This window comes from Achroia grisella, unplaced genomic scaffold, assembly GCF_030625045.1.
Source record: "Achroia grisella isolate CSIRO2021 unplaced genomic scaffold, CSIRO_AGI_Agris_v1 utg1248, whole genome shotgun sequence".
Classification (NCBI taxonomy): domain Eukaryota; kingdom Metazoa; phylum Arthropoda; class Insecta; order Lepidoptera; family Pyralidae; genus Achroia; species Achroia grisella.
Window position 1 is genome coordinate 1,309,328 of NW_026712607.1, and position 18,185 is coordinate 1,327,512.

General features: G+C 36.6%; 1 protein-coding gene and 1 pseudogene across 1 annotated transcript; both read left to right on the forward strand.

Moving 5' to 3' along the window:
* The first annotated feature begins 1,506 nt into the window (after positions 1–1,506).
* On the forward strand, positions 1,507–15,056 carry LOC131854892 (uncharacterized). Its single transcript, XM_059206073.1, has 6 exons — positions 1,507–2,005; positions 8,919–9,222; positions 10,216–10,312; positions 11,810–11,917; positions 13,917–14,075; positions 15,015–15,056. The coding sequence occupies exons 1-6, from the start codon at positions 1,507–1,509 to the stop codon at positions 15,054–15,056; spliced, it is 1,209 nt and encodes a 402-aa protein (XP_059062056.1).
* Positions 7,491–8,382, forward strand: LOC131854893 (uncharacterized; annotated as a pseudogene).
* Positions 15,057–18,185: the final 3,129 nt, after the last annotated feature.

Consider the following 18,185-nt stretch of genomic DNA (forward strand, 5'->3'; position numbering starts at 1 on the left):
GAATAATCAAAAAGCTCGCTCTCTCAAACCAGGCTTCTTCAATTACGTTTTGAACTTTTATTGGAAGTTATATAAGTGTATGTTTCGTATTTCTCAGACATTATTAAGTTAGTTCTAGGAACTATGAGGAATGTTAGCAATTAGATATATGTATTATTCATCGAAACTTTAAACGTATAATAAACCAATTTTAGAATTTAACATGTATGTTAGTTTCTTTAGAATAAAAAATTAAGCTTTATAGTATCATATGGAATATACCAAATTGATATATTTTTAGTCGGTGGGCTCGGTCGCCATCTACTTAGCAACTTTACTTCCCGGGTTCGATCCCTAGCAAGGTTATAACGTTTGTATAATGATTATCGTTATTTGTATCTGTCTGAGCGTATTTACAAAAAAAATGTATCTAAGTATTTATTTAATATAATTATTAATATTAATATTTTGTCTCCCATTTCTTTTCTTAGAGTAAACCCTAATGGAGATCTGCCCGTTTAGGGGGAAGTAAGCGCGCACTGTGAGACTCTTACACACAAAAAGATGTCCAAAATGCCTACATCCAAAACCCGATGCTGGAGTCGCTGGATCAAATAGCATTTCACTACGACTTCGACGACGGTGATCCACTCTACAGTGGGCCTAATCTCTGCGGGTACTGTTGGAACATTGGACATTGGACACATTGGTTCATTGGACATCCACTACATCCTTGGGGAATGTGCGCGGGGACTTGGACCTTCTGCGCTACTAGTGCGGTGGGTGGGACTAACTCGCGGTCGACACCCCTAGGATGTAGGGGCGACTAGACCCTCAGGACTCTTCTATCGGTAAATTCTAGGTGCCTAATGGAGAAGAAATAACCAGGATGGTTTCCAGGGAGGCTTGAGTGGAAGTCGAGCTCACAGGTCAAATTGCCAGCAATGGAGTCACTGGTCCTCTATACTAAAAGAAAAATCTCCCGTTCCCCCTATTTTAGGCTAGCTATTTACCAGGGTTTTATTTGCATCGTATCGTATACTTTCTGTTGAGACGAATATTTTTAAGAATCAAAGGACGAATAGACGAATGTTATAAAATGTTCTAAATTCAGTAATATGCATTAGCAGAACAAATTACTTTATAAATATGGATCACTGGCTATATTAGAAATCACCCGTGCCTTCGTCTGATTTTTTTTTAAATAAGAGAGAACCTATGCTCATATTCGTGACACAATATGTCTTAAATTTCATTAATATCAGTTTAGACATGAAAAAGTAATACACAGACAGACATAATTTCTTCCTATATATAATATAAGTATAGAAGTATGAATATGTCATTACAAATAACCGCCTCATGTTATTTAATTCGTTCAACCTTTAAATTATTGTAATTGAGTAGGTACGACTGACAAAAACTTTTTTAGTGGCCGACCCAAAAAGCAAAAGTAATTTCCAACTCCAATCTTAATAAATCCGAGTTTTCTTTACTATCTAAAATTTTACCGGTTCAAATTGTAAAATGAGTTCCAACAAAATGGCCGTGTCGCTCAAGAAGAGTCATCCGGAGAAATATCTTTTGAGGTTAATCTGCAGATACCTTTACTATTTGGGCTGCGGAGAGTTTTGGTATGAGCCGACCATTCGCTCTATATACGAGAGAGTAATTTATGCAATATGGTTTATTATAACAAATACTTACTTATATGGCTTCGTTATAAATGAGTGTCTTGGCCATTTGAGAACAAACTTGACCGTCAAGGAAAAGAACGACCTATACCAGTTCTCATGTGCACACCCATCCATATCACTGAAATATTTAATCTTGTATAAGAGAAGAGATAAAATTAAATACATCACAAAAAGAGTTCTAGAAGATACTAGAACTTTTTTCTCGTCTCCTGAGCTCGACAGGGCTTCTTTGAGGAAGGCAATCCTTTACTGCTCGGTGTTGATAATGACAACGTATGTAACGTACACTTTGTCGGAAGTGGAATCTATTATAGCACACTTTAAAGAAGGTAATATGAGTGTTCACATCTCAACTGTATTTCTGTGTGCAGTTAAAAGAAAGGAGAAGTGGAAGAATTACTTATTTTAAAACTTTGGAATTTAGTTACAAATGAATTTTAATATGAATAATTTTATGGTAAATAAAAGTATTAACCTCACTCTAAAGAGCAACACGTTTCTTGTTCGTTCTTCTCGTGATGAATCTGCGTTCCGAAAGCGTGGTAGAATAAAAAATATGTGACCATTCAAAAGTCCTTATATTAAGATTATTTGAATAAAGATTATTTCTATTTCTATTTCTCCACGTATCGACTAGGTTGCACTAGCTGTGGTCACAAAGTTATTTACCATTCTGAAGTTATTTACCATCCAAATTATTCATGTTAAAATCCGTTTAACTATATTAATAAGGGGAAGATTATTTATAATAAATTATTTTAAAAATAAATAACCCCCTTGGATGTAGTTATTTGAACACTGTGTATAAATTTTAAATTTTTTTAAACTAGTTAGAACGACAAACAAACGGCCCACCCGATGGTAAATGGTAACCGTCTTATTTATAATATATAATTCATGTTTACAAACTTGAATAGCACTATGGACATCACGTTATCGTGTGATACCCCTGATACCACAGATATGTTAGTATATATAATGTAACGATGTATCTAAGTATTTATATCAGTTGTCTGGACCCAAAACACAAGCTTTAGCTCGGGACTAGATGAATTGTTTAGGAATATTATTGTTGACGGCCTCCTTGACAGGACTGCTTGCTGGCCGGATATAAGACGTAACTAGGACAGACGAAAGAATTGACAAGACAGACTCGACAAGGAAAAAAGACGACAATTATATAGATATTTAAATTATTATATTTTACTCTGAAAACAAGCTCTTTTCTTTAACTACGACGACATCTCTCAACGGTCGGCCGACCAGCAGACCGTTCAAGTGGTCCTTCGAGACAACTTTCAACCAACCTATGGTGCAGACACGAAGACAAGCGAAGATGACGACAATACCGACGGCGCTGCCTGCTACTACTGACCAGGGTGAACACGACCGACAGTCCGCCCACGGTAGCCGCCAGCCCTCACCTACACCGTCCGCTCGGTCCAATGTGTCAACATCGAGTGTGGTAAGACGACAACGACTCCTACAACTGCAACTACAAGCCGCAGAAGAACGCGCCTTAGTAGAGACCAAACTGATTGAAGAGAGACTTGCAATAAGATCACAGGCGCTGGAAGACGAAGACAACTGCATCACGCCTAGCAGATATCAGTCCCGCGAATCGATACACCTGCCTACAACTTCAGGTATGATACATCACGACAGTATGCCTCAAACCATGCCAATGGCCGTCAATACTAATCCTCAGACACAGCCTGTCATACAAACCGTACCACAACATATTCCGCAATCGCCACATCATTATACATGTAAACTAGAGAATGATATGTCCAAACTCTTAGCCAGACAGACATGCACAAAAGAGTTGCCTATGTACAGCGGTGACCCAGAAGACTGGGCATTATTCTATAGTCAGTATAATTCGACAACACGCCTATGTGATTATAGCGACGATGAAAATATTGCAAGATTGTCACGCTGCCTAAAGGGTCGTGCACGTGACGCTGTATCTGCCCTGTTGGTGAGTGCAACAAACCTGAAATTAATTATTGACACATTAAAATTACGATTTGGTCGACCGGAATTAATCATAGAAGTCATGTTAAATAAAATAAGAGCCATGCGCGATATACGTCACGACGATGTCAGTCACTTAATAGAATATGCGACTGCAATTCAAAATATTGTTGCGACTATGAAAATGACAGATGAAATCGGACATTTGACAAATCCCACATTGATAAGGGAAATAATTGGAAAATTGCCGTCTTTATTGAAATATCAATGGAGTATGTATATATCAAATAAAAATGTAAATATTGTTACCTTATCCGACGTCTCAGAGTGGCTAATGACAGTAGCTAATGCCGCGACATATATTGCTCCGCTTCCTGTAAAATATGTAAATAATTCTATACCGAGACTGCCGCCTAAGCCTGAACATAGACAATGGAGACCAGTGATAGCTGCGACATCTTCTTATTCAGCTTCATGTGTCCTATGTAACAGAGATCATCGATTAAGTGACTGCGATGACTTCAAGCAGATGACTACTGACGACCGCTGGAAGCTGGTAACTGACAAAAAATGTGCTTTTCTTGCCTATCTCTGCGACATCAGCTGAAAGCATGTAGGAGAAAAACTAAATGTTCAGTACCTAACTGTACACGTGTACATCACACCCTGCTTCATGCTGCTCCGCGTGATGAGTCCGGAGAGAGAGTGGTTTCAGTCAACCACACCGAAATGACAGCGAGCATCGACAACCAACACTCTCATGTACTACTGAAAGTTATCCCGGTGGTAGTATCAGGAACAAAGGGTGATGTCACTACTTTTGCACTCCTAGACGAAGGAGCATCTTTGAGCCTAGTTGACAATGCGCTGCTCGACAGGGCCGGCATTACCGGACCGACAAGAAGTTTATACATGCGCGGTGCGTCTGGAATGTCAACTACAGAGACGGACTCAAAAATAGTGTCGTTTAATATTCGCGGTATAAATGAACAAAATGTGTATAGTGTAAATAGTGTGCGTTCTATAAATAATTTGAACATTTCTGTAGATAGTATTTCATATAAAAATATTGTAAATAAATTTCCTTATGTAAAAGACTATGTGACAGACTATAACATACGACCTAGAAAAATAGAATTACTGATTGGACAAGACAATATCGACTTAATTATAACTAGACAAATAATACAAAGACATAAGAACGGACCTATGATTTCTAGGACAGACTTGGGTTATGTATTACATGGAAACATTGGGTTCAGTAGTATAACGAATGACAGTACTATATTACATCTCTGTTCTTGTGACGAATTACATAACCTGGTGAAGAGATCTTTCTCTACAGATTCTTTCGGTGTGAAGCAGACAGGCGACTTTCCTCGTTCTCGAGAGGATCAGCTGGCACTGAAGATTATGGAACGGACAACGAAGCTCTTGCCTGAAGGACGATGGGAGACTGGCTTGTTGTGGAGGTCTGATGACGTTCAGCTTCCTAACAGCTACCCACAGGCGAAGAGTCGACTCTCAGGTATTCAGAGAAAGTTTAATAGGTACCCTGAGTTTGCCGTCAAGTATGAGGAGAAGATACAGGAGAACCTCGACAAGGGTTATATTTCGAAGCTATCCTTAGAGGAAGCTTCAGTCAAGACAACCAAAACCTGGTATCTTCCTCATTTTGCCGTATTCAACCCTAATAAGCCTAACAAATTACGGATAGTACTAGACTGTGCCGCCAAGTCTGATGGTAGGTCACTCAACGATTTTTTAATGAGCGGACCGGACCTTTTGACATCTCTGCCTGCCGTACTATTAGGGTTCCGTATAGGTAAATTTTCTGTTATTGGAGATATTCAAGAAATGTTTCACAGAGTTCTTATTAGAGAAGACGACCGACATGCCCAGAGACTTCTGTGGAACGACGACATATATATCATGAATGTTATGACCTTCGGAGCAGTCTGCTCACCATCATCAGCGCAATATGTCAAAAATATTAATGCCCGCAGATATGAGACGACCTGTCCTGAGGCTGTAAAGGCAATTGTCGACCATCACTATGTCGACGACTACATTCACTCCTTTGACGACGAGGACGATTTAATACGAGTGGTGGATGACGTTATACGTATACATGCCTCTGGTGGTTTCAATATAAAGAAACTTTGTTTCGAATTCCCAAAGACTTTTACAGCACTTACCTGTAGACAAGCTTGCTCCGAGTAGCCTGAAGATTCTCTCCAACTCCAAGGATGACCAGGTCGAGCGTGTACTTGGAGTACGCTGGAACCAAGAGGCTGATGAGTTTGTCTTTGAACTCAAGTTTCCAAAGGTAAGTGAGGACATTAAGACCGGGTTAAAGAAACCAACCAAGCGTGACGTGTTGAGATTGACAATGTCCATCTTTGATCCATTCGGTTTCCTCCTGTACGTCACAGTAAGGGGTCGAATACTCCTACAAGATGTGTGGAAATCTAAAATCGGATGGGACGACGAAATCGAATCGAGTCACTTCGAGAAGTGGCAATTATGGTTGACGAAACTTCAAAAGATTAGTACGTTTAGATTCCGCGTTGGTTCTTTACTGACATGTGTGACAAACAAGTTACAGAACTACATGTATTCTGCGATGCAAGTAGTAAGGCATACGCAAGCGTTGCTTACCTTCGTGTCAAGATGGTAGACGGAAGCTGTCACGTATCCTTCATCATGGCACGTGCTCACGTCGCTCCACTGAAGGTGATGCGTATACCCCGACTCGAGTTGCAAGCTGCACTGGAGTAATGGGTGCTAGGCTAGCTCAAACCTTGAAGAGACACTTTGACACAAGCGTAACGCTATGGTCTGACTCTAAGACTGTTTTAAGCTGGTTGCGTTCTGATAGCGGTCGTTTCAAGCCTTTCGTCGCTCATCGTGTCAGTGAGATCTCCGAGATAACCGACGTCAATCACTGGAGGTGGGTACCATCAGGACTGAACGCTGCAGATGACGCTACAAGGGACACGACAATTGAGGACAACGTGAGGTGGCTACATGGACCACAGTTTCTTCGTATGTCTAAGCAGTTCTGGCCTTTAGAAGATAACGACGTAGCTGTGGATCCTACAGACATTGAAGTAAAAACTCTCTGCGTCTTAACAGTTGTACCTTTCGAGCTACCTGATATCAGCCGCTTTTCTAAATTCTGGAGGCTAGTAAGAAGTACCGCCTGGTTTTTTCGAGCTGTATACAACTGGTCCCACAAAGACAATAGAAAGAAGGGTGAATTAACAGTAGACGAAATTAAAATAGCAGAAAAGTCGTGGATTAAAGAAAGCCTTCGTCTGGAAACTTATTCCATAATGAAATAAGTTGTTTGAAGAAGTCTGGACTTAGACAAAGACAGTTGCTTGCGACAGCTGACACCTTTTTTAGACAAAGACGACATTCTTCGCGTTATATAATTAGTGAGGCCGACGTTAATAGTGATACTAGGCACCCCATCATTTTGCATCCAAAAGACAATTATACTCGTCTGCTAATGCACCAGTATCATCAAGACGCAGCCCATACAGGACAAGAGCTGGTTTTCAACAATTTAAGACAGCGTTTTTGGGTAATTGGTGGAAGAAATGCTGTCAAGTCTGTCTGGAACGACTGTCAAGTATGTAAAATAAGAAGAGCAAGACCTGACCCACCTTTAATGGGACAACTACCCGAAGTACGACTGACAGCTGGTGGACGACCATTCCAGTTTACGGGCTTGGATTACTTTGGTCCCATGCTGGTGAAGAGGTATGGGGCTCTTTTCACCTGCCTCACGGTAAGGGCAATCCATATTGAAGTGACACATGACCTGTCGACTAGTAGCGCGATTATGGCTATCCGACGATTCATAGCCCGACGTGGATGCCCAAGACAAATATGGAGTGACAACGCCACTACTTTTAAAGGAGCCGACCGTGAGCTTAAGCAGTCCGTAGCATCCTTAGATAAGGACGAATTACTTCGTTTTGGCACTGTAAAGGGCATCGATTGGCATTTCATCGCACCCAATGCTCCTCACATGGGAGGCTGTTGGGAACGAATGGTGAGATCCGTCAAGACAGCGCTTCGTATCACTCTAAAAGAGACGGCCCCGAGTGATCAAGTGTTGTCTACGTTACTTACCGAAACAGAACATTTTGTAAATAACAGACCCCTGACGTACGTACCGATTGACAAGGACGACGACTTACCATTGACACCAAACAGCTTTTTGATGACCAAGACTGATTCTGTTGACTTACCTGTTAGTACCTGTAATGACGGTGAGGTATTGCGACGATCCTGGAGGCACTCTCAACGACTTGCCGACTTGACCTGGAAACGCTGGATCAAGGAGTACCTCCCAATTATTTGACACTACGAGACAAATGGTTCCAGACTGAGACACGACCACTGACTATCGATGACATTGTCATTGTGGTCGATGACCAACTTCCCCGCAACCTGTGGCCCAAAGGACGAGTGACAGCTGTGTACCCTGGGAAGGACGGTAGGGTCCGAGTAGCTGACGTGCTGACTTCGACCGGACTATATAAACGGCCAGCAACGAGGCTCGCCAGACTGGACGTCCGCACTTAGAGTATTGGTTTCCAATACTGGAGGTGGGGATGTTGCGGCCTCCTTGACAGGACTGCTTGCTGGCCGGATATAAGACGTAACTAGGACAGACGAAAGAATTGACAAGACAGACTCGACAAGGAAAAAAGACGACAATTATATAGATATTTAAATTATTATATTTTACTCTGAAAACAAGCTCTTTTCTTTAACTACGACGACATCTCTCAACGGTCGGCCGACCAGCAGACCGTTCAATTATTATTACCTATTTTTTTTATGTTCTTGAAATAATTAGGTATTATAAAATAGTTATGGGGTCACAATGATTTGTTATATTCGTTATCTATACATATAAATAAAATTGGAGGGTCTGCTTGTAATATTAAAATAACCGTTTTTTACTACATGCGTATGAATATAAATACGGTACATACACCAAAATAACATTTTTTACAATTTTTGTGTATATGTCTGTTTGTTCCGGCTAATCTCTGAAATGGCTGGACAGATTATGACTGGACTTTTTTGGTAGGTAGCTGATGTAATAAGGAGTCACTTAGGCTACTTTTATTTTAGAAAAATAAAGTTAAATTCCATGCGGACGAAGTCGCGGGAATAGTTAGTAAACTATATGTTTGTACGTAAGCTTTTTAGCTATAAAATAATATTTTGCATTTATAGGTACACCTATCAGAACAGAAGTGACATTGTTCCCCAGGTCGACTGACACAATGGCCACAAAGATTTTCAGGTTCTTCATTGAAATGCACTGGGGTTATTTCATAACTATAATGATTTTAACTGATTGTCTCTGCTATTGCTCTCTCGTATTCATGAGCTTTAGGTTCAAACTTCTGCAGTTGTACTTCGAAAAGCTAAGGGACAATTTCTTAACTAACCCTGAAAATAAGAGTCACAATGAGTTGGAGGAGGAATTCAAGCAATCTTTTACAGTTGGGATGAATTTGCATGAAGATCTTTTGAAGTAAGTATTGATTACGTTTAAATATGAAGTACAAATAAATGAAATTGAAGTGTCAGTTTGTAATTTCAAATTAACAGCTTTTCACTAAATGCATATTAAAGAATAAACGGTAACTACATCCAAAAATTAATCTAAAAAGTTTTTCTGTCTGTCTGTATGTTTGTTCTTGTTAACCTCTGAAACAGCTGGAGTGATTTTCACTTTTAATCGCAGATAGCTAATGTTATAAGTAGTAACTTAGGCTACTTTTATTTTATTTTAATAAAAAAAATAAGTCCACTTTGACAGAATTTATGAGAAAATTGTAATAATACAGATTATGATCGCGGCTTAGGCTGTGTTTAGAATTAATACTCAGCGTTATTTATTTTTAATTCCTGTCATAAAAAGGGAGGTGTTATAAGTTTGACGTGACTGTGGATCAGTCAGTATCATGGTGATTGCGAAATGAATGGGCCGATTATGATGCGGTCTTCATAACTTGTAGCTCAGTTCTAATAAGATTTGATGATGTAACGCCAGCACGGATGCAGGCGTTTCGAAGTCATCAGCTTTTATTACTTTTTGGAAGGTCTATTTCTTTGGCGTTAATTAAAAATGTCGCATAAGTTCTTCTGTTGAGAAGTATACTAATAGAGTTTCTTGTCAATTCTTCTCATCTCGAAAGCACTCCGAACTGACGGTAGATTTGATATATCATAAGAGTTTGTATTTATTTCTTTGCAGAATACAATGCTACAAGTAGGTCTTACAATATGAATATTCGTTCAATGATTCAGCCTGCAAACAGGCGTGCAAAATTTATATACATTATTACTTTTATAAATTGAATTATTTTTAAAATATTTTTAATAATTAAATTAAATTGTTCATATATTAAAATATGTAATAGACCTATACATGAATAAAGATATTTTGAATTTGAAATTTGAATGGAATATAACATTCTCATATCGGAGTTTTAATTCAATTTAACTTTTAATTTATTTGTAGGTGTGCCCGTGAAGTGCAAGAAACCCTCGGCGCTATATACAGCGTGCAGATATTGGAGAGCATGTCTCTTATCGTCATGTGCCTCATCAAACTTGTCGTAAGAATATATATTAGTACACATTTCTTATTATATAACAAATAAATAACCCCTGGAAAATTAACATAGCGCCAAAATAACATCATCAACATCGTGGAACAAATTCATAAGTGGAACGGAACTATTTCCAAGTATTTTTTTTTTGTTGATTTTATAAGTGGCCAACACATGACCGTGAAAAAAAATATTTTATAACAAGAGCCTGACGTAGTGAGATCCGATTTTAAAAGTTTATAATGTAGATATCTTTTTTACTCGTATTTAAACACCTGGTGAAAATTGTATAATATTATATGAAAGATACTAGACAACTGATATAACATACAACATAATATTCATTTAAGTATTGAAAAGCAAATACATACGTAATTATATAGAAAACACCCAGACCGATACAAATAATTATACCCATGAATGTTTGCACCTAAGTGGTCTGGAACAGCGCGGTTTCAGAGGAACTTCCTCCCGCGTACACTTAGGTGGAATTAACTTCCTACCGAGGTTTTCTCACGAGACTACAGCATGAGGTTCTTCAACAAGGGTATATTAAGGTTTCTTAAGGGTCGGCAACGCGCACGTGACACCCCATTTTTATCCCCCATTTACCATCAGATGGGCCTGATGGATGGATGCCTGTTTGCCACCATAGTAGTATAAAAAAAAATCGAAGAATCGACCATTGGAAGTAAAGCGGTGATCTAAACCGCTAGAACACCGAGGTCGTCAATGAAAAAAATGTCGTAATATTTTATCAATTTCTCTACCATACAACTCGGCTAGCTACATTAGTTAATAAGAACTGGTAAGAAATTCAACTTGTACAGTTTTTTAATCAGTTTACATCCATGTCCAGATCAGGCCAGTCCTTCTAAATTATAGCACATGATCCCTCATGACTACGAGCATCACGTGATTGGCCCTTCCGATCGATCCCCCGTCCAATTCAAATGATGATCGAAATTATGATGGCCTGTGCTGAGACTAAAGTCATATCCGTCACGCGGGAGTTGGCTACCGGCCACTTCATAAGTAGATAGATAGATAATTTTTTTTTTTATTAAGGCACACCTTTTAACGTGATTAAAAATTTTATCTACACAACCACACAAAGCACTGTATAATAAAAACAAAAATAAAAACAGATTTACAATTACATTAGCCAAGTCAAACAAAATACAATACATAACAAATATACAGATAAAATAAAATGCAATACAGTTAACAACAAAAAGAAACGGTATGAGTAACGTAGTGTGTGTGCAGCCGATACACAAAAAGGCAGCACTTCAGTGTATTGTTTACTGCATACAAGCAGCAAACCACTGATATTCAGGCACTGCCCAGAGAACTACTGCGGGTTTGGAGTGCTATCTGCACTGCCCCCCTATCGTCCGGTGAAACTGTAAATTGTTGTAGCGCTCATCATGTATAGAGATTGTTTCATCGCAGAAAAAATGATATTTCTAATTAATTAACTCTAATTTTTATTGTTTTAAGCACGCTGAAAGGAATTTAGTGTTTCTTTTGGCTGATCTTGGTTACATATCGGTTATGACAACGTTAACTGGAGCTTATATGATGATATCTGGAGATATCACACACGAAGTAAGTAAAGTCTAATCTATACATATAAATAAATTGGAGTGTCTGTTTGTAATATTGACATAACCGTTTTTTACTACATGCATATCAATATAAATACGGTACATACACCAGAATATCATTGTTTACAATTTTTGTCTGTCAGTCTGTTTATTCCGGCTAATCTCTGAAATGGCTCGACCAATCTTGACGTGACTTTTTATGGCAGATAGCTGATGGTATAAGGAGTAACTTAGGCTTCTTTTATTAACAAAAATTGCACGAGGACGAAGTCGCGTGGATAGCTAGTAGAAAATATAAACAATCACACTCATAAATACAAATGTTTGTACAGTGCGAGGAATCGATCCCGCGATCCAGATGTGAGGCGGTGTACTAAACTGGTAGACCACTGAGACCGTCGTTAAATCTATATTAAATATAATCTTTATTTAAGTAATATATAATGACATGAATATTTTAATAATTAGCATAATAATTAGCTTATAAATTATATATTAATTAATATAAAAATTACGGTTAAATTTTTATATTAAACTTATATAGCATATCCAGCAAATGTTGTTTGTTGTATAAATTATATATAATATTGTTATTAAAAATAGGGGTTGATGGTAGAAGGGCGATGGTAGAAAACCTGGATCCCATTCTCTGAAAGAAATAATATGTACTTTATAGTTCAAAAGCAAATGTATAGAATAGAATAGAATACAGAATATACGTCAGCACAATATATATTTCTGTCTGTTTCTGACCATGTTTTATTAAAAAGCACCTTTATATCTATGGAAGATTATTATGCAAAATTAGTACACTTCCTTATATATTGCATTTCCTAGAAACTCACAGAAATCTAGATGGAAAGGATTTTAAGTAGCAAATGCTTTACAAAATTCTCGTGATTCAATAAATTCTGTATAAGACTGGATTTAGTCTCTATAAAAGACGCAGGAAATAAGCTTATACAGCTTTCTGCTCGCCTGCGAATTAACTACCTAAAGAGCGTTCTCGTAATGGTTTTATAAATCTCAAAGGCCGTGAATTCGAATCTAGCAGGCATCAAAAATGTATATATGTACATATATCAATATTTTGAATGACGGCTAGAAAAACACTACAAACAAAATCTCATTTCGTTGGCTATATATGAATTCAACGAGCCAGTGGGCCTATCGCCTTTAATCGGATTAAATTGGACAAAGATGGTTTGTTATCTGTATTTCCATCACCCGAAAGTCGTGTTAATAATTATTTAAAATGACTCACAAAGTTTTCTTATGGTGTTATAATGTAATGTAATAAAATTGAACTCTCAACTCTCTTTCTCTCTTAATTGTAGCAGTTTTTATTATTTAGTTATATAATAATGACATGTAGACCCGCTTGTTCCAACGATAATTTACGGTGGGGCTCCACTGGAGGATGATGCAATGAAGACAAATCAGTTAGCCATTAGGTAGTAACTCACGATGGTTTTCGGGGTTACCGCGTGGATGTCTAACTCACGTGGTACATTATTAGCAATGTGTAAATTACTGTGACATATTGCCGTAGTTAGTCATAGTTAGTAAGTTATAATGCAAGCGGCTTTAAATAAAAAATATATTATTATTCTGCATTACTAACAAGTTTTTACCCTCCAATAAAATAGCAAACCACTGGGAGTCGACGCTCTTTTATATCATATATATGATAATAGTCAAGGTGCAGGACATTCTCGACTATATACAGATCAGGAGTAACCTCTCATTGAGGGTGACGCAGCTGGCGTCGAGTCACAATGCGAGGTTCAAGGCGTTTGTGTTGTTTTCCACTAACATGCTGCCCACCTTCATGAAGGAGGACTACTGGTCGAAGGGGGTCGTGTACCGGTGCTACCGTGGCAGAGTCTTCGTCAGTGCCTATAAAGACAATTATAATTTCATACGTATGTCAGTCTATAAGTTATTTATAATATGAGGTATTAGTCGCTTGAATTAAATAAATAATATATATATTACAGGCATACGAATTATCAACATCTATATTCCACTCCGGCTGGGACTTGTCCCGGAACCGTGACATACGTCCTTTAGTTGTGGTTGCTATACAACGGAGCCAGGTGCCCGTCTATATGACTGGACTAGGCGTGATCACGCTGTCGTATGCCAACTTTATATCGGTAATACATTTGTTAATATTAAAGAGTAGAAAATCAAAATAAAAGTAAAAATTATTTTATTATAGAACACTTTTGACCATTTATGCACGTTACAACATTATTCATAACAAATTTAAAGTAGAAATTCATATTGAAGTAAAAATTAAAATTTCAGTTATTTCATTTCATTATATAGAATACTTTTGGTCACGTATGCACGTCATAGCACTAGTTACAATAAACCCAAAATAATATCGGTAATATGTATATACTATTCATATTAAAGTCAATATCAAAATTGTTCCATTATAGAACGCTTATGGTCAACTACGCATGTCATTACACTATTTATAAGAAATTCAAAGTAAAAATAATATTAGTAATATGCTATTCATATTAAAGTATTGTAATGTAGTACATACTATTACTATTACTACATATTACATAACAAACTAAAAGTAAAAATAATATTGGTATACACTTATAATATTTAAATCAAAGTCAAAGTCAAAAGGATTAGAGGAGGTTAGGATTTACCTTAAATAGCAGTCTATTTAGGGAAAATCCTAACTTTCTTTGTAATGTAATTGTAAATATCATATAGAGGAGGATGCACGGAAGTCTCCTGGACCATAACATAGGGAAACCTAGATTGAGCTCCTCTCTCCCTCATCTACCAATCCTATTCTAGTATTTGTAAAAATAGGTTTTTCCTATGGGTGAAAATAAACTTATATATTAAATTGTTATTTTTCAAGGACTAAGTAGTCATACCTCTTATCATTTAATTTTAGTACTTAATCTGCACCTTACAATCGAAATACAGTCTACAAAGCAAGCTGCTTAGCGGCTAAAATAAGTGACAATATAATAGTAATAATTTTGATTCAAATAAATTTATTCTTTTAATGCTATTGCTGCTATTTAATGCTATTTTAATGCAATATTGTTTACTTTCAGGTGATGCGGTCATCATATTCATTCTTCGCCGTTATGTACTAAAGTAGATGTGTAGTTGCTAATATATATGATTTATAAACCCCGAGTTATAAATTGACAATTATTTATTTATATCAAGAAGTATTAAACATTAATAACGCAGTATATTACGATCAAATAGTTCCAGAATAATGTTGAAAGCAATCAATATATTAATAGTTTTCTTCAGTGTAAAAATGTTTAATATACGAGAACACACAGTCTGATGTTTTATTTCATAAATTTTATTGAAATACAAAGTTGAGTTGAAATCGAGAAATTTTTAATTTAGTTTGTTATTGGTATTTCCATCATCGTGTTTTAACACATATAATTTTGTAGTAGACACCGCTCTCGATGATTCTACTTGCACTAGCCGTGGTCACGAGTTGACTGGAGTGCATCGATGTCAATGGCGGTAGGTGCCAGCAATTTCTTTCTTTAGCTATGTTTAATATTTATCACTGCTGATAATTTTAAACCATATCCCGGTTGATATTGGGTTATTTTTTCGTGTCTACCATTTGTGGATTATAAGACTATTAGTAGAGAAGACTTAAGGTATGGCATGCAACACAATCCAATGATATATTTCAACATACAGCAGATAATCGGCAATCACAGAGTGGTAGGGTTGTCGATGTTTATAAAAAAAAACCGAATAAAATACATATGATATATTTAGAGGATTACTGGACACAATTAAACAGTACTGAATAAATTAAAGTTGTATATTATCAGCACTCAAAAGTCACGAACAATTGACAGCCTCGGTGGTCTAGTAGTTTAGCATGCCGCTTTACTTACCGATGGTCGCGGGTTCGATTCCTCGCAGGTACAAACATTTGTATTCATGAGTATAATTGTTTGTATCAGTCTGGGTATTTTCTACTTATAATATGTATTTAATTACAAAAAAATGTATCCATGTATATATATCAGTTGTAGTAGTACTAGTACACATAACACAAGCTCTGCTTATCTAGGGACTAGATGGCACTGTTTGAATTGCCTCGAGATATTATTATTATTATTAATTTATGGTATCCAAATAATAAGCTATCTTACGAGTATATCCTTCAAGTGTGTACAGAGTACAGTAGTCTGCAAAATTAACTGCACATATGGTTACTATAATAATGTTTTCAGAATGTTGTTGCGTTTGCCGCGTTTTTGTAGTGCATCCACAATGTTTGCAGGAGCATCAACAGACGACCTGTATGCCATCAGACGCAAACGGATCGCTTCTCTATTGCACAGACTGCGGGGCAGCAGTAACAGCATTCTGAAAATGCTGTGCAATAAATTTGACAGCCCAATACTTTGTTTTTGGACCCAAATTGTTACGGGGGCCCTTAAATGATAATATGTAATTTTAGATATACTAACATAGGCTAAGTACAATTGTTACTAACAAATTGGATCTCTGTTATCTGAATAAATAAATTTAAATTAAATTAATAATATCGGTAAAATAAAACGTTCGATAGCTGAAAGGGTAGAGCTCATCGTATACGATGATAGCCAATTAAGTTGAATATCAGCTTATATTCCATTCCAACTATAAAAAAGAAATTATTAAAAACACAATTTACATGTTACTGAACGTTCATAGTTCAATTTAGAGAGTATCTGCCAAGTATTTGTAGAGCTCGCCTTTTGTTGAATTCAAACTGTAAAGAGCTATCTTATAATTAATTTTCCGATATTTTAAAGGGCTGTAGCTCTTTGGGATTTTAGAAATTCAATAAAGCCTCCATTGAATTGGGTAGGTACTTATATCTGGTAGTATAAACAAGGCAGATAATAGAATAAACAGCTGTATTCAATATGAAAATTTGGTTACACGGAGATCTACAGGCTTCAGTTAATTAGGTAATTCATACAGATATATACTAATATTTCAGCGCTAGGTTTTGTTAGCCTAGCGGTTTAGCATACCGCTTTACTTCCGTTGGTTGCGGGTTCTATCCCTCGCCCGATACAAAAAATTGTATTCATGAGTATGATTATTTGTATTAGTCTGCGATTTTTATATGTATTACATAAGTATTCAAAGAATGTATCTAAGTATACCTACCAGTTGCCTAGAACTCATAACAAGCTATGCTTGGGACTAGATGGCGCTGTGTAAATTGTCCAGAAATATTATTATAATTTTAAAGAATACCTGTTTCTTTGGTTGAACACGCTAATCTCAAGAACTACTGGTGCGAAATGAAAAATTGTCTTAAAGTCCATTTATCAAGAAAGGCATACCATATAACATCACGCTACGACATATAGGAGCTGAGTAAGCAAAATAATAAGAGTAAGAATGAATCCTATTCAAAAAGAACTAACTCAAAATAGCAGATTAATCCCATCTTAATTTGCTATTTTGAGTTACTGAAAAACTTACGGAAAATCTTATTAAAGAATCACTCTTTGCATGAACCGCCTAATATAGTTGTGATTAAGTCTAGTAGTTTATTTATCAACTGAAAGAAACGCATGTACATTTCTTTCAGTAGAATAGAATAGAATAGAAAATCATTTATTCAAATAAACTTACATTGAAGCACTTTTGAATAGTCATAACATTTTTTTTTAATCTACCGCTCATTCTGTCAATGCTGTCTGGAATGCTGTCTCATCACAAGAAGAACAAGCAAGAAACTTGTGTGTTGCTCTTTTAAAGTTTCTTCTTTTCAACTTTTCAGTTGATTCGTGGTTATCAAATATTATGTACCTATTGGGTCTTGTTTCAAAATATGTTTCTTTCTTTTTATATAGACGAAATGCCCTACGGGACCCATGGTGTATTAGTTAATGTGTTTCTTCTTTTACCATTAGCATTTCCCGTTGTATATTTTACCACGGAATTAATTTGTATCTTTTACTTGACAAGGTAATACAATTTTCTAATGAAATATTATCTTAACATCTATCTATAGTAACAGAGGGCACGGTCTGTGGTAGAGGAGATGGCGTAAGATGGCGTGTTACAAACTCTACAGATCTTTATATATTTTTTTTTTATTTTGGAATTGAATTAATAAATGAAACTCTGTATTGTCCCTTTCGCAGAAAATACATTTATTATATATTAATGTCACCATTTCACTGTTACTGTTCGTGTATATATTACAAGTTTTTTATTATTATCATTAA